The sequence below is a fragment of the Arvicanthis niloticus genome, chromosome 11 (genome assembly GCF_011762505.2).
Source record: "Arvicanthis niloticus isolate mArvNil1 chromosome 11, mArvNil1.pat.X, whole genome shotgun sequence".
In the NCBI taxonomy this organism is placed as follows: Eukaryota; Metazoa; Chordata; class Mammalia; order Rodentia; family Muridae; genus Arvicanthis; species Arvicanthis niloticus.
Genome location: NC_047668.1, coordinates 56978694 through 57003898, shown reverse-complemented (window position 1 = coordinate 57003898; position 25205 = coordinate 56978694). Strand labels below are relative to the sequence as shown.

Genomic DNA, 25205 nt, shown 5'->3' with positions numbered 1-25205 from the left:
CCAGTCAGTCTGCACTCACCCTGGGTCTGAGTCTAGGCCTAAAGGGATTTATAGGCTCACAGGTTATGCAGCTTGCTCAGGAACACCAGGGGAAGTCACACCTCAGGCTGGGGGGGGGGGGGAGGGGAAAGTACATCTCATGCACCTGCTAGGCCAGCACAGCCTGGCTTGCAAGCAGGTCTGGAGAGAATGGCCTGTAGGGGTCCAAGATTGCCACACTGTAGTTCTGGGTTGTAGACAGACAGAGCCCTGGAGGTCACAGGGAAATGCCTCTTAGGGCCTTCCTTTAAGGTCCACAGTTCTGGGACTGGATCACAATGGGCTCCCTTCTTTCCTCCTTAGCTACTATTCAGAGCTATGTGTTACTCGACTCCAGGGTCAGCTATGTGATTCATCAGCCTTGTGCTTTTGCCTGTGCAGATATATAAAGCATCCTTGTCTCCAGGGACACCTGTCTTCCTCCATTCCTCTCCCACTCCTCTTCATTCTCTCCCGCCTTTGTCTGCAAACCTCAGTGGCTGTTCTGCACGTACTGGGCACTAGTGTCCCTGGCTTTATTTCCATACCCTCCCTCTGAAAACTGATAGGATGCCAGGCTCTTCTTGTCTCTGAGCAAAACAATGACTATGCCAGGGTGTTCTCTGTGGTCCTGAGTCCCTGACTGATGAAGCTGCTGGCAAAAGCAGCCTTCCAAATGAACAGGAACTGAGTGGGGCAGCCACCAGCCTCCAGTGATGCTGACTTTAGCACCCTAAGAAGACCAGAGTCAGGGAGGATATCAGATACCCTAGTGATTCAGGTGGTGGTGATGGTGGTGGGACTTAAATCAGGTACGTTGCCTAGGTACACAAGTCTCTCCCACCCTTCTCCATGGTTACCATAAAGCCAAAGTCTCAGTTCATCCCACTCCAGACCCCGTTACTCACACATTCTTCATACATATTCCCCTATTCTCCCCTCCCCCACATGCATGCCTGTACACCTCCTGACACCCCCACACAGCACAGATATATAATACACAGATCTAAAGTTGACTGCCCAGACTTACTTCACCCCTGGGACTGGCCACAGTAGATTTGGCACTTCCTACCTTCCTCAAGCCCAGGTGGGCCAGGTCTCCTCAGATATTCTTGCTGACCAAGCCTTGTGTGAGGGCTCTAGCTGAAGGGTTTGCAGAGCCTGAAATTAAGTCCCCTCACCACACCACTGCCGGCTCAGGGCTTGTGGCTCAGCACAAGGATTGGAGTCAAGTCAGCACAAAGACCTTGCTCTAGGCTGCCCAACCCCTGGCAGTCCTGAAAAGGAAGCTACTCCTCGGGGCTCCCAGGAAAAAACTCAGACAGCATAGAGCTGGGCCTTCGCTCCAGGCTAATGCCAAACAAAATGTGATTCTTGCTTTCAGGAAGCCTACTGTCCAGGCTCAGGGAGTGGTGGGGGCAGCAGTGTATGGCTGTGGAGAAGCCATGTGCATGACATTTTGGGGCTGGCACTCAGGACTGAGAGAAAAGGCTCTGGAGTAAGCAGGAAAGGCAGAAGAAGCTGTTCCTGGAAGGGGCAGGATGTGGCTGGCCCTGGTTCATTACTGGAAAGGAGCTCGGATGCAGTAATGAGGAGCTCAGAGGGACCCAGAAGACTTCATACTTTTTCACCTGGAAGCCACATTTCCCGACTGTGCCTCAGACTGAATCCCTGCGCAGTACCACTCTGGAAAAGTCACCTCAGGGCTTCATGCTCTCATCCCAGACTGTACACAAATGAAAACTCTTGGTCCAGGTACTCTGCAGGCTCAGGGCAGGTGACACAGTTAGAATGGGAACCCTGGTCTCCCAAGTCCCAGTTCTTGGCTTTTGACATGTTATCATACATAACCTGTTGGGAAGACCAGGAAGGAATAGGGGACAAGCCTCTCAATTCCAAGTTCCCTCTTGAGACTTTGAGGGTGTGTGTCATTCCTTATAGCTACCCCTGAGCACTTAAGAGCTCCTGTGGTTCCTCAGATGACCAGCTGGTAAACCCATGTGTGGGCATTCATGTGCTGGCGAGACTGGTGAGGAGCAGCTGAGCCCTGACGCCCTCCAGAGGTCATGTTGCCTTACTGGGGCCATCTGGAGGCCTGGGATGAGTCTGCTGCATTGCTCCCCATTGTCAGCTGAACCCTTCCCCCACTCTTGGTACTTCATGCCTCTGTATCTCTCTCTTTTTAAAAAACATCTCTAGACTGTAACAGATTTTTCACAAAATGTGCTATATGGCCACCACAAGCATCCTGTTCACTCTGGGTGATGGGGAGCAGGAAGAATCCACTGAGGTTGGTTTCGAAAGTGAAAATGCAAAGAATGACGCACTGTCAGACAGCGAGGGGAGCGCTGGGTGATTAAGGAGTGGCCCTGCCTTATTGAGTTTGTCTCATTGATTTCCTCCTGCCTGGCATTAATTAGAAATGCTTTCTTCCCAGCCCTTGGAGCCTGAGGGTGGGGGCTACAGATCCCCACAGGCTTCCCAGACACTGGCCTATCCACGGGATCCCTAGGTACCAGCAGACATTCCCAGAAGAATCCAGGAAGAACCACTTCTGTATTCTGTCTCTTCACCCACTGATCTATGATTCAGAGACTATGAGCTATTGCATGTATTCAGGCATAGTTACCGAGAGTCTCAGAGCCATTTCTGAGATAAAGGGATATGGCCATCTGGTAGTCACCTTTGTCAGGCTGTACATATTCTGCAGTCTTCATTCAGATTGAGCTCTCTCCTCCTAATGTCAGGTATGCTTTCCATGGCGACATCGTGGGCTCTGCATTCAGCCAGTCTCAGACAAATAAGAAAGTAGTCTCGTGCTCCTCTCCTGACTATGCCCAGTCTTTGCCTTCCCTATGCCTTTATTTCTAGGCATACACATAAGTCCAGGCTATAGAAGCAACTTGAGATCCATCCTCGAGGTCACTTAAGCCCTGAGGTAGCCCTAGAGTAGCCAAGAGCTAGGAGGGTGGGCCTCAGAGGAGCTTGCAGAGCCAGGGCTTCAGCCTAAGTCTTCCCCACCACACACCTCAGAGGAGGCTCCTCATTGCTTGTCATTTGATAGCAGCTTACCAGAGTTTGCAGAGTTTGCAAAAGTAGGAGGATTAATAGGAAGCCTCTGTGCTTATTGCATCATGCGAAAGGTTCCTGGAAGCCATCCATTTGTCAGCAGACCCCAGCAGGCTTCCTATAGGCAGGCCCAGGGTCCCAAAGGAAGCAGCCTCCAGCAATTCTCTCTCCTTTTGTCTCATCTCCATGTTACTGCACTGTCTGTCCTCACACCTCTGGGCCTGGAAGCAGAGAACTGTAAACCAAGAAAGGGAGTTCAAAGGTCATCCATCCCAGAAGCAGAGACCAAGGATAAGCAAGGAGATTCTGTTGCCCAGCATATGAAGTTAATAAACTAAGCAGAAACTACAGGGAACCTACCCAGGCCAGCCATCCTACAGAGACACAGATGTGCCAAGCAAGCTTCATCCTCTGGGAACACACTGAGGGGTTCTTTATGAAGGGGCTGGGCATTTGGCCAAGATCCTTAGTAAATAATGAGAGACTTGTCAGCCTCTCATCTTAGACTTGATCTTCACAACCCTGTGGTCAAGCATGAGTGGGTTCTAATTTAGAGACTGGAAAACTAAAGGTCCAGAGTGACCTGTTCAGTGTTTCCTGGATGTGAAAGGCAGAACAGGATTCTATGTCAACTGTGTGCAGCATATGCTGATGGAGTACCTGCCATGTGTACCCTGGGTACAGGAGAGATGGAGAAGCATAAGGCAGGTTTGTTCAGGTTGGCTGTGGGGAGATTCCTTAATTATATGAGGGTAATGGGTACCCACTGTTAGGGAGATGGCGCTCAGTTTGTAACGTGTTTGTCATGCAAACGTGAGGACCTGAGTCTGAGCCCCACAGCCCTTTTGTATAATAAAAAGCTGGACTTAGAAGCTCTCATGTTCCCTTATACTTATAATTCTGGTGCTGAGGAAGCTGAGACAGGTAGATTCCTGTGGCTTTCTGGGCTGCCAGCATAGTTTATTTGGTGAGTTCCAGGGATAACCTCTCCTTCTGTGGTTGGCTTTTCATCACTGCAACAAGCATCTAAGGCTAATAACTTAAAAAGAGGAAAGGTCAGGTGTGTCTCACGGTCCATGGTCTCCTGGCTTCTCTGTTTCTGGGCTTTGGAAAGAATAGAACATCAAGGTATTGGAGCATGGCAGAGTGACGTTGCTAAACTTTGAGGAACGAGAAAGCAGAAAAAGAAGGGCTTGGAATAAAAGTCTGTTTTTCCGAAGTTGCCCCCAGCTCACCCACCTCAGTAACCCATTCCTCCAAATAGCCTCTGTCTCCCAATAATGCCCTTGGTATTACAAATCCACCAAGGAGTTAATTCAGAGGTTATCTCAGAGCCCTCATAATCCATTCACTTCCCAAAAGCCCACCAGGTGACAACCAAGCCCCCAATATGAGCCTTTTGGAGACCACTGCATAACCAAACCAGGATAATTTCTCCCTCTCCCAGATCTGCAGTTGCTGAGTCCCAGATCAGGCACTGAGTGGAACAGGAGTTCCAGAGTTCCTGGAACAAGCTGGATTTGAAGTAGCTCAGTTCTGGATAACCAGGTGCCAGAGGTCCAGTCACATCCTCAGGAAGGACTCCCATACAGAATAGGAGTTGGGAACTTGGGTGGGACTGCAGCAGTTGAGGAAGGAAGTGATCTCGGGAGCTATAGGAGAGCAAGTCACTTGAGTCTGTATCAAGAACTGAGACTTTTTCCCAACCAGTGATAGGCATAGTCTGAACATGCATCAGTAACCTGCATCTTCTGTTTTGTTGCTTATACCTTGTGAAGAATTTCTGAGTCCTTATCCAAATTCAAAACAAGTATCCAAATGGGTCATGATAATCCACACCTGGAACCTCAGCACTTTGGAGGCTGAGGCAGGAGGATCTCAAGTTCAAGGCTAAATTTGCCTATAGAGAAAGCTCAAGGCGAATGTGGGATACTGCAAGACAGTAAGATCCAATCTCAAAATATCAGCATGAAAATAATGTCCAGAGTTCTTTTCCCATTAGGATTCCTGACCCCTAACTTTAATAAATAAGAGGAATGGATAAAGGCCAGCCTTTATGGGAGTAGCAATGCTACTAACATTTCCTGAGCATCTTCATCATCCTACAAGCCAGATACTTCCTAATGATCATTTCATAGATGGAAAATGGTGAGGAGGCCTGGGGTTATAACTCAGTGGAAGAACAATTGGATAGCATTCATAAGGCCCTGTGTTTGATTCCTACTACTGAAAACACACACACACACACACACACCACAGTAATTCGTTCAAGGTCAAACAGTCAAATGGGAGAAGCCAGGATGTGAACCCAGAGACAATTTCTAAGACTCTGTTCTTACATTGGACCTTTCACTATACTTCCACACCCAAAGCTCCTCCCACTGACTGGTCACTCCACCACAGGGTATGACTTTGCTGCTGTCCTCGAATGGTTTGCTGAGCGGGTGGACCGAATTATCCTGCTCTTTGACGCCCACAAGCTGGACATCTCTGATGAGTTCTCAGAAGTCATCAAGGCTCTCAAGAACCATGAGGACAAGATGCGAGTAGTGTTGAACAAGGCCGACCAGATTGAGACCCAACAGCTGATGCGGGTATACGGGGCCCTCATGTGGTCCCTGGGGAAGATCGTGAACACACCAGAGGTGATCCGGGTCTACATCGGCTCCTTCTGGTCCCACCCTCTCCTCATTCCTGACAACCGGAAGCTCTTTGAAGCTGAAGAGCAAGACTTGTTCAGAGACATTCAGAGTCTACCCCGGAATGCTGCTCTTCGAAAGCTCAATGATCTCATCAAGAGAGCCCGGCTGGCCAAGGTAAGGTTGCTGCAAGTTAATGCAATGGAGACAGGTTCAAAAGTAGAGATCGGTTGCAAGAACTGAGGTCCCTTAGGAGAGTTATGGTTGCTGGCTCTGGATTAGATACCCAGGTTGGAGCTTGGCTCCATGATCACCTCAGTGATCCCCAGGAAGGCTATGCTGTGTTGTACTTTCTCTGTGTTGTTTTCTACGTTTGTAAACTGAATGGGCTGGTGGAGGATGAAGAGGAACAGAGTATGAAAGCCCTTGTCACTGTACCAGATACCTTAGTGTTCAGAAGCTGCCATTCTCAGTGTTTACAACAGCAGTGTTCTCACCCCCTCCACTGTGACCTTCCCTCTCCATATTCTCACCGTGCTAGCCTGGTACTGTGGGGGATGAAAGAAATGGTTTCAGAAGCAGGGTCAGGAGGCAGGACTCGAAGGGCCAGTTCAGGCTCTTGCTAAGGTTGTCCTCTGCCTCTCTTTGCCAGGTCCATGCCTATATCATCAGCTCCCTGAAGAAGGAGATGCCCTCGGTGTTTGGGAAAGACACCAAAAAGAAAGAACTGGTGAACAACCTGGCTGAGATCTACGGCCGGATTGAGCGAGAACACCAAATCTCCCCTGGGGACTTCCCCAACCTGAAGAGGATGCAGGTAATGAGGGTCAGGAACCCTACAGTTGGGAGGCAGTATCTTACTAGCTGGCTGCCAGGGAATGAAGGGGCTGACAGAGCTCCTGGGAGAAGCCAGAGTCAGAAGGCAAGGAGGTGGCGTTAAGACATGATCACTCACAGCAAATGCCATAGCCAGACCTGGAGAGAAACAGCCCAGTTGTCCCCAAGGGCACAGGTGTGTTTGATGACACTGAAGACCTTACCTAGTGAAGGCTACACGTTCAACATCTCCACCATCTCCAGGATAATGCTATAGACCCTTAAGTGCTTAGGTTTACCTCTGAGCTCCTTGGGAACAGTCTGTGGCACACAGCATCTTTGGAGTATGTTGTAAGCCCTTAAACCTAGGGCAACCACTTGGGATTGTGTGTTTGGGGGCTGGGGGGGGAATGTGTTCTTCCCCAAAGTCATTCTCAGAGAGAGTATTTTCATCTGACTTTTATACAAGACTCCGCTGAGGTCGTAGCATTTTCCCAGAAACACATGCACATAAGCCTCACATAGGAACTGTCCTCAGAATCCAAGCAAGAAGCCACCATGTCATTAGGCACTAGATACATGCAGAGCCTTCCTGGTGTCAATAAACAGGAGCTGCAAGAGGTTCTTGTACACAACTGCTGGGAACCAACTGAACTATCTTGTCTGCAAGGCCCTTAGTCTAGAATCTTGCTCCGCTCTCCACAGCATTCTCCATGGCCCATCTGTAGAGAGGTGAGAAGTTTCCTGCCAGCACTTGCCTCTGAATTGTAGCTCTAAATAGCCTTTAAATCTTCAGCTGTGCCCATCTCTGTTTAGAGACCTCTTTCCCACATAATGAGATTACTGTGGCCAGACCAGGGCAGCAGTTGGCATCTATGGCTTTCTAGAACAGTGGTTCTCAACCTATGGGTTGTGACCCCCTTGAGGTTTCACAGGGGTTGACTAAGACCATTGAAAAACATAGTTATTTACCTTATGATTCATAACAGTAGCAAAATTATAGTTTTGAATAGCAACAAAAATAACTTTATGGTTGGGGGTCACCACAATATGAGGAACTGTATTAAAGGGTCACAGCATTAGGAAGGTTGAGAACCACTGTTCTAGAAGCAAGGAAAAATTAGATGTTCTAGGTTGAGGGTTGTAGCGGGAGGTGTTAGAAGGGGCGAGCGGCTCGGCTAGCTCCTGGCCTGGCCATGTTCCAGCTGTAAGTTCTTACACTAAATGGCACTGGCTAGCCAGGAACACCAGCCTGGGACCCTCAAGGCATTGGCATGGCTGTTGCCTCTGCCAGTCAGCTCCATGGAGTCCTTGGCTCTAAGCATGGCTCTTGGGCCAACTCTGCCACCCACATAGTGCTCAGCTCAACCTCAGACAATATCTGTCATCCTCATGGTACCCAGTAGAAATAAGACTCTTAATTCTTAAGATTATCCAATGGATTTATATATTAGCAAATGTTCAATACCCAAGATGCCCACACAGTTAGAATTCTTAACCCAATATCTAACCTTTTGACATGAATAACTACCTGAGACACTTAGAGACACATACGTCTGCCTCCATCTTGCTTCTCCTCCTCCTTCTCCTTCTTCCTTTCTCCTTCCTTCCTCCTCCCAACTCCTAGCTCCACATATCTCTCCTACTGCCCAATCCCAAAGCTCCACTGCAAATACAGTGGACAGGACAGGTCCTGCAACAGAGGGTCTTTCAAGACTGCAAAGATTTTTCAAAGTAGAGAATCTTTCTTTTATGATGTGGGTGGGTGGTCATGTGAGAGCAAAGGGGACAGCTTTCATAAAGTCTACATACCTGCCAGTGCCTACTAGGTCTGAATTCTCGATAGGGGTCTAGTCTTTGGATAGCCAGGCAATTCCAGTGTGAATCCTGATTGAGAGCTATAAGATTAGGAATGACCTTTGGCTTTTGTTGTGGTTTTAGTTGCCTTTATTTCCCATCCCCGTGACTCTGGCCCTCTCACTAACTGTGACTAGTGTATGACTTTTCTATCTCCAAGAGCACCAAGAACAGTAGGTAGGGAGGCATCAAAAGCACTTTACTGTGTGTTTTTCAAGCATTTCAAGACCCACAAGACTCCATGTGAGAGGTCCATCACCTTCAAGGCTCACCATTTAACAGACAAACCTAACTTTGGAAGAAATGTCTGAGTTCCAGTTTGTAACAATATTTAAAGAGATGTCAATAAACAAACCAACATTAGTTTTCTTTGTTCCCTGGCCCCAGCTCTTGTTCTGTTCTTTCATAAAAGACCTATCCTTAGCCCACCCAGTCCTTGCTCCCCTCCCTTGCCACAACCTGTTGGCCTAACTGCTTTCACTAGGAAGATAATTGGGCAAGGCTTCTACCTTTGATAGGAGGCACCTTCTCTGATAAGAGTGTCTCCTTTCACTGTAATCTGCTTCATCCTTTTCCTTTCTCTTCCCAGGACCAGCTGCAGGCCCAGGACTTCAGCAAATTCCAACCACTGAAGAGCAAGCTGCTGGAAGTGGTAGATGACATGCTGGCTCATGACATTGCCCAGCTCATGGTGCTGGTGCGCCAGGAAGAGACCCAGCGGCCTGTCCAGATGGTGAAGGGCGGAGCATTTGAGGGAACTCTGCAAGGCCCCTTTGGGCATGGCTATGGAGAAGGAGCTGGGGAGGGCATTGATGATGCCGAGTGGGTGGTGGCCCGGGACAAGCCTATGTATGATGAGATCTTCTACACCTTATCCCCAGTGGATGGCAAGATCACAGGGGCCAATGCCAAAAAGGAGATGGTGCGCTCCAAGTTGCCCAACAGCGTGCTGGGCAAGATCTGGAAGCTAGCCGACATTGACAAGGATGGCATGTTGGATGATGAGGAGTTTGCCCTGGCCAACCACCTTATCAAAGTCAAGCTAGAGGGGCACGAGCTGCCCAATGAGCTGCCTGCCCACCTCCTCCCTCCATCTAAGAGAAAAGTATCTGAGTAAGAGGGGCAGGTAACTTCAGTGTCAGAAGAGAGGACAGACATGATGACCACACATATATACACACACACACACACACACACACACACACACACACACACACACTATGAATGAGAAGGATTCATCTCTCTTTGAGCACCTCTCCAAATTCCCAGGGTTGGTAGAAGGGCAGCTTTATCTCCTCTGTCTTAGGACGTAGGCCTGTGTCCAAACTTTCCCTCCATCTCCCATTCCCCCAAAGACACGAGGCAGTTAAGTCAGATGGCCACCCACCCTATCCCCAGTGCCTCCACATCTAGGCTCTGAGCAGATGGGAAAGGCTTTTTGTGAAATGGACAATTCGCTTCATTTTTCTATGCTCTTATTTTTCCTCTGTGGCTTCCTAAGTAGAAATTTACTCAGGGGCTGGGAGCTGTGAGGGAAAGGAGAAGCTGAGAGAGGATGATCAAACTGAGAAACCTCCACAGGACACTGTACCCCACACTTGAAAAGACACTGGCCTACGTTCTCTGTGTTTTTCTAAACCTAAGACTGTCTTCCTCAGTAAACTTGGACCTTGAATTCTGCCTGCCGAGATGTGTCAGAGACTCTCAAATGGGAAGAGGAAAAGAACAATTTAGGAAAGCACAAGGAAGCTGCCCTGTGATCTTCTTGAACAGGGCATTTGTGGTTCATGGGTTTATTGCCTGTCCCCCGGCCTAGTATCTCTGGATACTCAGTTTCTTTATACATACCAAGCCATTCCTGTGAGTCAGGAGCAGGTTAGGCACTTTATATGTTTTAATCCCTGTGGCCTTCATGAATGCCCTAAGCAAGTATGCTTCCCTCCTGTTACTGCATTTTTCAGGTGAGGAGCCAAAGACTCAGAGTAGTTTGGGGTAGGTACCGTCCCAAACTCCTGGGAGTCACAAGAAGTCTTCAAATCCAGAATTTGAGACCCCTCTGTCTGCCTCAGTTCTGTGATAGATGAAAGATCCCAGTATTACTACTCAGTGACAAAGCACAGGACAGTCTGAACACACAGCCTCTCACACAGCCTCCCAGAGCATCCAGGCAAAGGGAGAAGGCTTGCCAGCCTTTGCTGGGCCATCAATCTGGCCATCTGTCACCTTGTAGAAGCAAACTGTGCCTTCTGGCCTGCGCCTCGTGTTCACATCACAAAAGTCCAACCAAGCCATCAGGAGAGTGGGCTGGCCTGCTGGATATTGTCTGTGCCTGTTCCTGCTCAGCCCCCTTCTTCCCCCGCCCCCCCCTTCATTAACCTAAAGCATCCCAGCTCAAATTCAGCCACAGGCTTTTATAAAACAGGTCTTCATGCTAATTCATGGAAGGCCATCTTGAGAGGAGTGGGACCTTATTCTCTATAGAGTTCCAGGGACTCTGGTGTCCTTGGCAAAAATTCGCATCATTCTCAGTGCCCTCCATTCTCCTTCACGGTCTCCCCCTGGCTTGCTCCATGGCCACTGATGCAGTGGCTGTCAGCTACACTCCTACTGTGATGGAAGACAAAGCAAGTATAACTTATTTTGTATCTATGTTCAGACTGTATCAACTGTTCTGTGTATCTACAATGTGCTTATAACTGCAGTGTGTTTGTCATTAGGATTCATGTTAATACAACATATTTACCCTTTGGTACTCTTTTGGCGACTGAGCATCATTGTATAGCACTGGGTTCTGACACAACATGCCTAGTGGCGACTTTGGAAGACAGTGGCTCATCCACTGAAAGATCATGAATGCAGCACCTTCTGCTGGACTAGTGATCCTATCTAGTGGCCAGCTTACATGAACCTACAATGGCCCCTGTTTCCTGCCTTGCTGGAGTGGAGATGTTCATTTCATCAAACTTACATTTCTCTTGAGTCAATAGTAGAGGAAGACAAAGGCAGAGAGATCTGAACTCAGGAGACAGCCCCAAAGTAACCCAACAGAGGACCCATTTTCCTATACCTTGTGTTGAGCCAGAGGTAAAATAAAATAGTAGATCATGTCTCCTTTAGTTCATATGAAAGGGGGATATGCTCGTGTCTCAAGTGATAGTGTATGATGCTCATACCACATTCCTGCCCTTCTCTATCTCCTGTCTCCCCATCTTGTCTTCAAGATAGATCCCAGAAGGATCCAGAGGGTATACGAATTCTACATTTCTTCTTCTACCATCTGGAAAGAGGAGGTTGTGCTTGGGGCTCATCTCAATGTGTATGTGTTTGGGGGATGAAAACTGTAAGTTATTCTAGCATGGGTAGTGCTCCCCTGGCTCTAGCTATCATGGCTTTGCTGACCCCTGGCAGGACCTGAGGACTTGCAATGTTCCCAAGCCTCAACCAAGGACACATCTCCCATGAAAAGCAAAGACACATGGTAGCCATTGCATTTACAAAATACTCTACTGTCCCTTTCTCCCACATGATCAGCCTAGACCATGAAGGTCATCAATGAAGCAGAAACATCCCACAACCCTGACCCCGTGAAGCTTACCTCTGTACCAAAGAGTTAAATCCTGACCAAAATATATTGTTGTATACGTGTATCTAGGTGAACTGCTCACCACAGCGGGGTGTGGGCCCCTGTTTGCAGACTAGCATTTCTCTGAGTCATCCCCACTCCCATTTGGCTCCCTCTGTTCTAAGATCTAGGATGTGAGAATTTGTCCATCAAGATCTCTCTAGGGGAGAATAAGTTTTTTCATTCTCCCTATGAGATGCTAACTGGCCTCTGTCCACATCCAAACTATTCCATAGTCTGACCATCCACCTGTGTACCATCTTTCACTTAAGAGATCTTAAGCATTTCCCACAGAAAGACTCTTAGGAAAACCATGGAGATTTATTCTTTGAACCATTCAGAAATACTTAATAAAGTCTACTCTAGTTTTAGATGTATCAAACCAACTTCCTAAAGTGTCAGAAAGCTCACATCCTGGTGGAGGAATAAGGTATTCATAAAACTCTGACAATACAAAGAGGGAGTGTTGGGATCAGATACAGACAAAATGAGGACTCAAAAGAGTCAGAAATAACTTCAAGCAGAACAAAAGTGGAAGTCACAGAAAATATCCAGGGGGATAGGACACCTGAGGAGTATAGGGAATTGGGCATCGGCATGGGTCCCTAGACTTACCCAGGAGCAGATGTATCATTGAAAAGAGAAACTACAATTCCCAGGTTTTCTTGCAGTCAGGTTCAGGCAATGATTTTAGGTCCTGCTCACACAGTATTCTAATGAAATCCAGGAACTCAGTCCTTCTTTGGAAATGCTTACCAAGAATGCAGAAAGAAAAATCTGGGACTCTTGGGCCTCTCCTTCCTTCCTAAATGCAAGAATAATAGACAAAATTTTTATACAAACTCAGACAGTGTTTCCAGCCCAGCAAATCATAGCAGACTTAGAAAGACTGCAAAGCATGATTAGAATTTTGCCTCTGGGAACTGTGCTAGCTTTTTTTCCCCCAGAAGACATTGTAAGTGAAATTTTTATCAGTATCTTCAGCACATGGAAGAAAAATATGGTCATGGAGGAGGGTCAGCCATCCCAGCTGAACAACAAGGGTGCACCCTCCTAATTGAACCTCACCCTTTCCATTTAAAGGTTGGTGGGCTGTGTGAGGGCTTTGGCTAGTGAGATGAGAGTGTGAACAGACTGTCGCTGACTTAGAGAATCAAGTGTGAGTGTTGCCACATTGTGTACTCGTAACTTGTCACTAGTGCCCATGGGAGGAAGTGTGGTATTAATTGGATGGAAAGCATTGAACAGGGACCATTGAAAAGCTACAACTTCTCCCAATACACATACACACACACACACACACACACACACACACACACACACACAACTACATTTACAGCATGAATCTGGTAGGACTGGCCTGTGCAGGAGTGCAAGTGTTTGAGAACTTGTCTGCTAAGAGCTACACAGGAACAAATACATCAGTTGAAAAGAGAAAAAATTTAATTCCAAGGCTTTCTTGCAGCCAGATTCCAGAGATGGTCTTTGGTCCTGCACACCAGTGATACTTACAGGAAATTGCTTAAATAGATTGCTGGAGGTGAGCCTTGTAACCATAACATTGACTTCCCGGCTTTGCAGCTTCATAACCGTGGTGAATAAGCGAGCTGGAGGTTTTTGTAAGGTTGAATGGCCCAATGGCCAACCAGCTAGTAGAAACGAAGCTGTGAAAGGCCACCAGCCACCTTGTGTTTGCCTATCTAACCCTGGGGGACCCTGCAGGCAGTGTGGGGGATGATGATGATGATGATGTGTGTGTATGTCTGTGTTTGTGTGTCTGTGTGTCTGTGTATATGTCTGTCTGTTTGAGTGTGTGTATGTATGCATATGTGTGTCTGTGTGAATCAGTGTGTCTGTGTGTAAATGTGTGTGTGTGTGTGTGTGTGTGTGTGTGTGTGTGTGTGTGTGTGTGTGTGTGATGGGATCAACTTGGGAGGTTACTCTGAAGTGGTGCTTCTCAGAAAATGAAGAGGAAAAGCATGGCAAAGCTTTCCAGAGAGAATGGCACAGGAAGCAATAATCCTTCTCAGAGGATTGGGAAGGTGGTTCAATAGCTAAGGTGCTTGCTACATAAGCATGAGGACCTGAGTTTGGATCCCCAGAACCCACATAAAAATGAAAGTGCAGTAGTGTGCACCCCTGACCCAGTGCTGGGAGGCAAAGGGACAGACAAGTAGCTCACTAGCCAACTAATCTAGCTAACTGGTAAGTTCTAGGTTCAGTGAGAGAACTTGTCTCAGATAAGACAGAGAGGAATTAAGGAAAATACCTGATGTTGACCTCTTGCCTCCACACACATGTGCACAACATGAACACATAATAATTCTTTCCTAAGAATTGACTGAGACAGAGTACACTTAGGACACTCAATTCTGTAAAATAAGACATGTTAGAAACAGATTCTACCTATTGCCATTAGGATCCATGAGACAGGCCCCTTTCCCTCAGCTAGAAAGTATCATTGAAGCTTCATGGTAGCAGCCACAGCTGGAGGGCAAGTCATCACACAACCACATAGCTGCATAGGTAGAGTTGGGAAAAAGCAGGTGCTGGAATATCAGGTGACCTGGGTTTCAGCATGGGACCAGCCATGTGCCTCTCTGTGCCCCCATTCATTGTTCCCCCTAAGAAGAGGTTAGGTAAGTCTTTTGGAGCCATTATGAGAATACAGAAAACTCACAACTAAGATTAACACTCCACATGGGTTAGTTTTATTGTCATTTACTAGAAGAGACAGGCATCAGAGAACAGAAGAGAATTCTGTCTATGTCAAGGAAGAAAACCAACTAATCCCAGGAAAGGCATAGAGGGGGACAAGAGTTGGGGAGTGGATGAACAGCTGTGTCCAGGTATTGATACCTGAAAAGTGTTTAGGAGCCTGTACACAACCTGGGTGGCACCTGTGACCTCTTGAGCCCACTGTTTCCACTCAGGAAAACACAGCCACTATGATCTGGTACTGACTGGGCTGTAAGTCAGTCAGTTTGTAGGAGTAGCGATTTCAATGCAGACCACCTGAGGAATTCAGAGGACACTCATGGCAGAGCCTCCAGTGCTATAAGCAGGGCGCCAGCAGCAAGCAGCTGCCTTCATAAAAGCACCTGGGTTTCTGTTTATGTGTCTGTTTTCAAAACATTTCTACAACCTCGCTTAAGACAATAAGCAGTAAAGCCAGTCATTATAGTACACACCTCAAATGCCAGCACTAGGAAGGCAGAGGCAAGATGGTCTCTGTGAGTTCAAGGCCAGCCTGCTCTACATGCATTCCAGGCTAGTTAGGATTGCCTATTGAGGTCCTGTAAAACTATAACAGTGACAGATAGGTCACTGAGGAGAGGAGGTGGCCTTCCTTGCTTCCCAGTCCTATCACAGGGTGGAACTAGGGTTTGGTTCACCATTGAACAAGTAAACAAACTTGTTGGCCTCAAGAGGATGCTAGTGAATTCTGACTTTGGTCTAAGTGTCCTTGATCATAAGGACACTCCCTTTCCTCACCCCCTTCTACTGCCTATGTTATCCTAGCATGCACCAATCGTCTATCATCCGGACCTTTTGTCCCTTAGTAGGTCAATAACCCATCTCTGTCCTCCATGTCTGCTCCATCCCCAAGTGAAAGGTGTTGCCATGAGCCTACTGTCTGACTTGGGTAGCCAGGAGACTTCAGGTGATACCATAAGGACAGCCACTGCTGCCATGACTCTGTAACCTTAAGAGCCAGGGGTATAAAGCCTCTGTCAATCTGGCAGAGAAGTTGAGAGATGCAGCTTTAAGCAGCCATTTAGGAACCCCCTCCCAGAGCAGCACTTAGGTGCAGAATTCCCTTTAGGTCTTCGACTAGTTGCTAAATGCCGCCTCAGCTTTTTTTGGCTGGAGGAAACAATTCCTCTCATTCCAAAAAAGTCTTGAGCAATGTGTTATGGAATGGAAAGACACAGCCCCCTCCAGGGGAGCCAGCAGGACACTGCAGTGCCTTGAGCACAGTGACCACTCCCGCCCTGGAGCAGCTGCAAGCTTGTCCTCCTGATACCCCAGTAGGTCCAGAGCCACAGGAACTGAGGCGGGAGATACCAATGGCCATGATCTCTTTGGTGGTGTTTCCTGGAACTTCTAGAGATGAAAAGAAAAACAAGCAAACTGACTCTGAGCCTCAACAGTCAGCCAGATAGCATTCCTTAGCCACAGGGAGTCATTTGGCTTCGTGTCCAATGTTCTAATCTAGAGGTCTGTACAAAAGAAGCCCCTTTACCAACCACAGACTTTAAGCCTTCATCCTTTAACTTAAGAATAACGAAGACCCTCAAGCTCAGAATCTTTTAATACCCAATACAAATGCTTCCCAAATCTGATTTTCTTCACTGCCGTTGTCCTTGACAAATGCCTAAAGCATTTCCACCTCCTAGATGCCACTCAAACTATCATTACTAGAGTGCTTGTGTAATTCCACCCATGCCCATCACAAATGCCTGTGAGCACACAGACTGTGCTCTGCTTAGGCCAGCAGGCATCTTACTGTGCCACCAGGTTCCCCTTTGAGGCTTAAAAACTTCATTCCCAGGATGGTGCCTGTATTGCCAGCTGCTAGCCCTGGACTTCAAACTGTCTCCAGAAATTTCCTGCAGAGACAGAAATCTGCCTCCTGGGCTCATTGTCCGGAGTAGTTATAGTCAGCGATGAGCTAATGTAAGCACAGAAGACCTAGCACCCTGCCTCATCATGGGAGGCTCTGCCAAGCTTCATTATTCCCCATGGGGCCAACATGAGACTTTGTGACTGCACTGTAACCTAACTGTCCCTCTGCCTCATCTTGCTATCTTCCCCCTCGTTGTCCAAGGGCACACTTTCTAGGAAAGTTCCCCAGAATCTAGCTCAGAATCTACTTCCAGGCAGCCCAGCCTGCCGAAAGTGTATGGCAAATTGGAGATGCTTGGTAAATATGTGTTTGCATAATTGAAAAGCCAACTGCTTGGTAATGAAGCCACTCTAAGATGACCTTCTGGGAATTCGTTAGCTGATGATACAAATAGATACAAGAGCCTTGCCAGAAGGTAAGTGCTACCCGGCACCAGAGGAGAGTCTAGAATCCTGGAACACATAGGAGAAGGGAGTCGGAGAGTTTTACTTCAGGCAGCCTCAACCAACTTTGAGTTGTTATCAGTGATTGATGCAAAGAGCAGTAGGACTTGTATACTTTTTTCAGATGTCTCAAAGTCTAGTTTTTTCTTTTCCTAGAAAATCAAGAGTTCTCACTTCTGAAACATGAACAGAGAAAGGGAAAAGCCTGTGTATATGTGTATGTGTATATGCGTATATGCATATATGTGCATATACATATACGCATATATGCTGTGAAAGGACAGCATGTTTCTGGTCTAGCACTGGCTAGAAATTGCCGGAGACCCCAGGTGATCCTGAGGGATGGCATGCATTTCGATACGCTCCCAGCATGTACTTCACCATGCTCCCAGACTCTAGGCTCCTGACACGAGGCCACAGACCTCCATCGATCTGTGCTTTTCAGTCACATAGGACAACACCCACTAGCCCCTCCACAGGTAGAGGGCATGACTACAGGCCACAGAGCCTCAAGACAGATCTCCATATTAATGAGATACCTAAAGGCCAGAGGGGTGTAGCCAATTAAACATCCCTTCCCAGACCCTCCCCCTTGCAAAAGGTATTTAACTTCAGGCCCACCCTGAAAATACAGGGGTATAGTTTTCATCCATTTTCTGTCATGACAATAAATATCTTAAGACCATGGACTGTTTTTCTTCTTTAGGGTCCACTGTGGGGAACAGTGTAGCAGACCTCAACTCACAGAGGCATTGCCTAATCTCCCTCTAGGGACCTCTACCTTCTTAGCCACAGAGACCACCAAATGGGGCAAAAAGAAACTGGATGTGAACTGGGACACTTACAGCTGCCTTCAAAGTCCAGATGACCATGGATTAGTAACACATGCACAGAATACCGCTCTGGTGTGGGTCTGAGGTGCACAGTAGCTCTCATGGTCAGTTCTGTCTTTTGGGGTTCAGAACCATAGCATGTCCATCTGAGAGTTTTATCAGTTCCTCAATGAAGGAGAATCATGTTTAATGCCAGAGCCGCGTAGAAGGTTCTGTGTAGCTTGTTGTACAAACAAGCAGCTGCAGCACACAGCTAACACGTTAATGACCCGTGCAGAACTTATCCCATAGCCTGAGTCTTTGGCCAAAGTCTTAGAAGAATTCTCCTTGGCTACTTTAAAACAGCAATCTGGCTACAATGAATCCCAACTGCTCTTTGGGACAAGAGCCCTAGTGTTAAAGCAAGCAGGAGTCATCCTTTCTGCCTCATGCTCATGACTGATACCCATTGGGCTATAGAACCCTGGGGACTTGAGGTTGAACAGAACTTTGAAAATCATCACCTCTACCCACTGATCTCCTCAGACCAGTGACTCACTAATAATTAGTACACTTTACCTTTGAAACATACACATCTGTATCTGAGAAGGAATCAGGGGTCTTTACACATCTGCCAGGACCCACGAGCCCTGGTGCAAACGACAGAATTCACTCTGTCTATACTGGCTCTCTGACTACAGCAAACAGCCCCACAGGTAACAGGCTGACAGTGGAAAGGGTTGTGAGTAGAAGGAGGGGGAGTTATATGGAAATTCTCTGTGAACCTAAAACTGCTCTGAAAAATTTAAGTTCTCTAATTAAAACAAAGAAATTAGAGCCTTGTCTGTGTAAGAAGAGGGACTGGGGGCCCCTTTGAGCCTGGGAGCCACTGGTGTTGGGTTCTTTCTTGCCTCTTTCCAATCTCAGAAAAGAAAAAAGAACAGGTTGGTGCTGAACACTGAGAGATTGTTTCTGCTGTGAGTTGGGCTCCGAGGCCTGACCAGTTAATTACCTGTAATGGATCCATCTATACAACTGTAGCTAATTAGATTTCTGTATGCCCAGCCCCCTTCTCAGCACCCCACTGAGCTCCTGCTGAGAGCCTACCTTCTCCCTTGGCCCTGAGATCATCCTGTCCTAACATCTACCTCCTTCTGTTGGTCTTATTCAATCCCTGTGTGGAAAAAACACAGCCCAGGAAAACTTATTGTTGAAGCAGCAGGAGATAAGTTGCAAAGCGGGGAAAGAGACTTTTTTCTCTTGCAGATAAGTTTTTAAATAGCAAACTCTTTAACCTTCTTCCAATGCAAAAAAAAAAAAAAAAAAAATTCCTTGAAGTTTAATGCATTGTATCCCAATCATGTATCCTAAACCACAGGTCACTGGGGTTTTATTGTTGTTGCTGCTGCTGTTTATTTGTTTGTTTGTTTGTTGTTTCTTCCAAACCAAAAACTTAGAAAAAGAAAAGAAAAAGGCTGCTTTGCAATGGGGGAAAGATGACTAGTTTCAGCCTACCCCCTTCTCTGTGAACATTAATTAAACATGGATTAATTAAAGAGTGAAATAAATCTTCCCGTGTCCTTCCTCTGCCTTCCTGCTGCCTGCCATGCTTCACACTGAGTTATTCTGTTATGACAGTTCCTGGCCTTACTCCAACTTTGAAAAAATAATATTGAGAACACTGCAGTGTCTGCAGAACTTCTCTCTCTCCCCCCCACCCCCCACCCCGTGTGAGTGTGTGTGTGTGTGTGTGTGTGTGTGTGTGTGTGTGTGTGTGCGCGCGCGCGCTTGTTGATTTCTTTAGAAATGTACTAGTTTGGGGCAGTGCCTGTGAACAACTTTGAAAAGAATCTTACCACAAGCTTCCCACCCTGCTTAGTGTGTAACCCCAGATTTGAAGGGGGCATTGAGCAAAGCATTGAATGACTGGAAGAACCAGACTACTGTGCTGTTCAAGTGTCATTGAACAACTCTTTCTCAAGATCACAAAGCTCATCAGTAGTACAACTTCATCCTGTCACCTGAACACACTGCTGGGCCCTTTTATGAGCCATGTCTGTGACATAAAGGTAGTTAAACCCACTGTTACAAGGTTCTAATGAGAACGCAATGAGACAATGCCTATAAGGCACTCAGAGTGGGAAAATAACACTTGTCCTCCTCTCCCTCCCATCTCTGAGGTGCAAAGCCTAACTCTACCTCCTGTCCTAATGTCACCTGTCAACAGCCTCCCATAGAAGGCAGGTAGGGGATGAAATTAATATGACTGTTACCATTTTACTTTTTCAGTTTTATTCAAAAGTCTACAGTAAGCAGCTAATTCTCTGAACTTGGCAGCTCCTACAAATTTAACACCCAATGGTGTGTGACTGAATCACTTGCTAAGGGTCCCAAGTGTCTTTGCCTGCCAAACAGGTGAAAGCTAGGGAAGTCAGGCCAGTGTTTCCTGTTGCTGATGTTTCTTCCCAACCACTTAGACCAATCACCAGTGATCTACAGCTTGGTGATGGACAAGCTTGCACGGATCCAGTGAGCGACAGCTCATAAGGCATCAGTTGGAGATGATTCCAGACTCAAATGACTGTGTAGCTATTGCTGACTGCTGGTGAACCTAAGACTCGGCCTTGCAACAGGAGCATCGGCTCGAAACCTTCCCATCCCTACGCATCTGCTCTCTGACAATGAGGCAGCTAAGTGGAAGGCAAGAGTTTGTCTGATGTGAGCAGATGACCTTCAATTTCTTTTCCTAAGTGCTCTTATTCAAACCTTTGAAACAATCCTCTAAGGCAAGTACTGTCATTATGTTCCCATGGTGCATCTGAAATCTTGAAGAGACAGCTTAGATGAGATAAGAGAAATAAATTACTCGCCTGAGGTTGTTATCCACTAAGCATAGATTTGGGGTTAACAATAGGAAAACATTTCTATTGTTCTTAGGTATATCTTGTCTTTCCAGCTCTAACAAAGACTTATAAAAGACACACTGCTACTGCTTTTATATCTAGCTACATAAGCTTAAATACACACACACACACACACACACACACACACACACACACAATCACATAAGGGGTAAAGAAGGAATGAAGGACTTTTTTATTTCTTTAGGGAAATAATAAGAACTAAAGTATAAGGACTATGATGTTGTTTACATATGCAAAACCAGGAGAAGAACTTACTCTTTATAACTCCTTTCTAAACTTGTGATAGTTAATACTAAAAATAGCTAAGGGATTAAAGTTGCTGACCTTGTTTGTGTCTGAAACTACCTGTTATCTGACTGTTCATTAGCTATTGGTCATGGGCTTGATGAGTGCTACACTCTGACCTTTAATTACAACAGAAAGATGAATGAATTTGTGTTGAATGATATAACCTCCTGAGAGTCTTGGTGGCTGGGATGCAGGGAAGTCCTTCATGATGGCCACAAGACAACAGGCCCCAATAACACAAGAAGTCTGGTTCCAAGAGTTTTATTGAAATGGCGAATGATAGATGGTCTAGATGTGCAACCCCTACTTAGGTCAGTGGGAGCCTGACTTAAATAGGGAGGAAGGAGGGTAAGGAATAACGTAATTGGCTATGCCCTCTGGCCTTTAGGTAACTCATTAATATGGAAATCTCTTGAGGCTGAGACCTGTAGTCATGCCTCTACCTCTGTAGGTGACACCTCTTTGGGAGGAGCTGCATAGCCTAAGTGACTGAATGACACAGATCAAATGGAGGTCTTAGACCTCGTGTCAGGACCCTGGTTCTGGGGGCATGGCCGAACACCTGCAGTTGCCCCATTGGGGTTGGGGTTCAAGGCCTATGCCACACCAAAACCCAAGACAGCCTACTTGGCCCCACAACCTCCATTGCCTATGAGGATTTTCTTTTTTCCACCTTAAAATACTTCTAAGACTTGACCAGCTGATCCTTGACTATTTCCATCAAGGTCATGATTGCTCAAAGAAGACCTGTGTGAACAGAAACTTGATAATTATTTGCTAAAAACTGTGGGACAATTCTAACAAAATCATTGGAAGAAAAGAGCCTTCTTCTTCCAATGTGAGACTAAGAACTCTTCTCCCAAGCCATAGATGTGATATTCCCCAAAGCTCTGAGAAGTGGTTTCTTGCTTAAGATCCAAATTTGCCATCACACCTTTGGATGGAAATATATCACTTCCTACAAGGATCATGTGACCTGTTACAAGTTTACTTAAGTTCGCAATTCAGATGTACAAGCTAGTGGGGGCAACTTCTTTCAAAGCCTGTAGACATAAGTTCTTTAGATGAAGCACAGTTTCTGCCCAACAGACTGTATTTCCTACCCCCAACTCTTGAAGGCTTTTATGGACATTAGTGAAAACATGGGACAAAGATTTGAGCCTTTAATAGTCTCCCAAATGAGCAGCGGAAGAAATGGGAAGGCTCATGCTCTAGACCTACCCTGAGAGGAAAGAATGTGGTCTCAGAAACTGCTAAATATGATTGGGCAGTTTCCAAGACAGGATGTCTGATAGGGAAAGGGTCAAGAACCTTCCGGAAAGCAAGGGACACAGTGACAGCATGGCCTATGACCAGAAGTTTAGTGATCCATACATAAAAAAAAAAAAAAAAAAAAAAAAAAAAAAAAAAAAAAAAAAGGATAGGAGCTCGGGGGAAGCAGAATTGTTTAATAAACAATTAGCAGACAAGGACATGGTTGAGGGCTAAGAAAGGAAAAGACCTTTGGGATGACCCGTTGTCCTTGTTTGTTCACGGCCTAGGAGTGTTGGGACATGGAACTCTCAGTGCTAAAACTAGTACAGCCTCAGGCAAACAGGAATGAGCAAGGCATCCTACCAAATACAAAGAGAATGGGGCAGGGATAGAACACCAAAAACCACTGGATCCCGGAGGAGTAGAGAGGTTAACCAGGCAAGAAAGACAAATTGTTCTACCCCACTTTTCATTACACTGAGAATGACAGATGGCTTGATAAATTATAAAAACACTCTCAATTGCTCTGTTAGCTTGGCTCAGGAACCAGTCTCTACTAGTACATATTTCATGTTCACGGTCAGCTTATTCTAGAACCTTCTGGTCACTGACCTTCCGTTCTGTGTCTTTCAAACAAAGGTCAAGCTATCACTGTAAGCTGTTCATAAGCTTACAAAAATAAATACTTCTAAAACCAGAGCCATTGGCTGGTCTCCTGATTCATATCAAAGAATGTCCCTAAATATTGTAAGTCCCCAAAGCCTAAATAGCCCTACATTTTCAGATTTTGCCTCTTCTTGGAGGCTTCCAAAGCTTTCTCTTCTAAATGAATTTCTTGCCCTCCCAAGCAGCTAAGAGTACTCATAATTCCATGGCCTCATGTAGGCCTTTTGTGAACCCTGAGTTTTCACCAGGTGCCCATAGGCTGGGACTCCTTTCACAGGAGGAAGTCCTTGAATCTGAGGGTTATGCACCAGCTTCTAAAGTCCTCTTCATCCTTTACCCACCCCCACCAGCTACGTCCTCTTGGATCCACAGCCTCAAACCTCTCTGATATTGCATCTCTGTTAACCTTTTCCATTCCGTGCCCACTATCCATGATGCTTCATGGAAGTTGAGGTACCCAGACCCATTCCTTAGAGTTTAGGAATTTCACAAAGCTGCCAAACATTCCCCTTTTTATTAAGACTCAGAAACAAACATAAGAAAAGTAGAACCAAATGACTAGGGAGTCACTGCCAGCTGCCCATATGACTGGGCAGAGAACTTTGAGACTTATTCCCATTGCAGTAGTCAGAATGTCAGTGTCCTTCCAAAAGTCACATGTTGAAATCTAAGCCCCAAAGTATAGTATTAGGAAGTGTGTCTTTAAGGAAAGTAAGTCACGAGGGCAGAGCCTACATGAATGGAGTTTGTGCCCCTGTAAAAAGGGACTGCAGAGATCTGCTTTCTCTCGTCCACAATGCAAGAACATTGAACATGAAGACAGATCTTCACCAGGTACTGGATATGTCAGTATCTTATTCTTGGACTTCCAGCTTACAGAACTATAATAAATAAATTTTCATTGTATATAAGCCAGGTAAACAAACTAAGGTGACCATATAATGCCTACTGCAAAACACTAGCCCAAAGGTTAGGCTAGAAGAGAAAAACAAAAAAGTTCACTAATTGTCAGGTGCACCAAAGATCACAGTGAGCTGAAAAGATGTAACAGAATGTGATCAATAAATATTGGTTAAATGAATGAATGGGTGGATAGGGATGGCTTAGATTAGTCACCCCTATGATAAACCCAAAAGCTAATCAATATTAACTAATTCAGGTCTGAAAACCAGACTCACCCGATGGTAGTTTGGGAAACCTTAGATATAAAAGTGTAAAGAATCTGTATGCATAAAGACAAGCAAGGTGCCAGATCTCAGGGATGAAGCATCACTAGGTGAAGCCTTACATTACTGTGGAGGAAAGTAGTGTTGGCTAGAAATCCTTTAAATAAGGATGTTGATCCAGGTGAGTGCACATGATAGACTGTGTTAAAATCACATACTCAAGGGCTGTTGGCACTGAAGAGCCATCTTGTCCGAAGATTCAAATTCAAATGTAAATGAATAAACCAGACCAGTTTAAGCCAGTCATAAGGGCTAGACAATTGATCAAATAGAACTCATGAGTCCTCTTAGATAAAACATTTTAAAGTTATTTATAAACAACATCTTTTCTCAGCACAATGAGATACATGTGAGAGACAACTAAGTGACTAGAAGTAACTGTCAGTCAATGACAGTCCTGTTACCCCGAATACACACTCCAAAACATCTGATCAGGACAGTGAGAAAGATAGAAAGAATAGTGAACAATGAGGACATAAACCCAGAGCCTCACTTGGCGTGAATGGCCTTGTGCTAATGAAGGATCTGAGACAAAGAATCATATCGGAATTAGAGGTGATAGCCAAAGAGTCAAAATAAGGTATTATACCAGAAAGCTAATAAGAGAAAAAAGAGAAATAGCCACCCAGGGAGACTTTGGTGACACCTAACCATCCCTCAATACTTTAGCTAGACTTGAAAGTCTTCCTGAACCTGCTTTAGGAATATCTCAATGTACAGCAGAATATAAACCTGCCTTCCTCCACTCTCACAATTTAAAATTTTCAGTTAAGAACTATTTGTCCAGTTCTTCCTACTGTCCAAGCAGTTGGCTGGCTGTAGAGGGTACAGCAATGAGCAAGCACCTGCCAACATCTCAGATATCATCAACAGAATCTACTGAAATCATGCTTCTCCTGGTTCTATTACTACTTGTGTGACTTTAGCCACTGTGCTTACCC

General features: G+C 46.0%; 1 protein-coding gene across 1 annotated transcript in view; it reads left to right on the top strand.

The window, feature by feature from the left end:
* Positions 1-11151, top strand: part of Ehd3 (EH domain containing 3) — a 28015-nt gene extending 16864 nt beyond the window's left edge. Inside the window, exons 4-6 of the mRNA XM_034514217.2 lie at positions 5491-5903; positions 6379-6543; positions 8989-11151. Coding sequence (XP_034370108.1) covers positions 5491-5903; positions 6379-6543; positions 8989-9516 — 1106 coding nt within the window. The 3' untranslated portion in view covers positions 9517-11151. The remainder of the gene's footprint in view (positions 1-5490; positions 5904-6378; positions 6544-8988) is intronic.
* The last annotated feature ends 14054 nt before the right edge of the window (positions 11152-25205 follow it).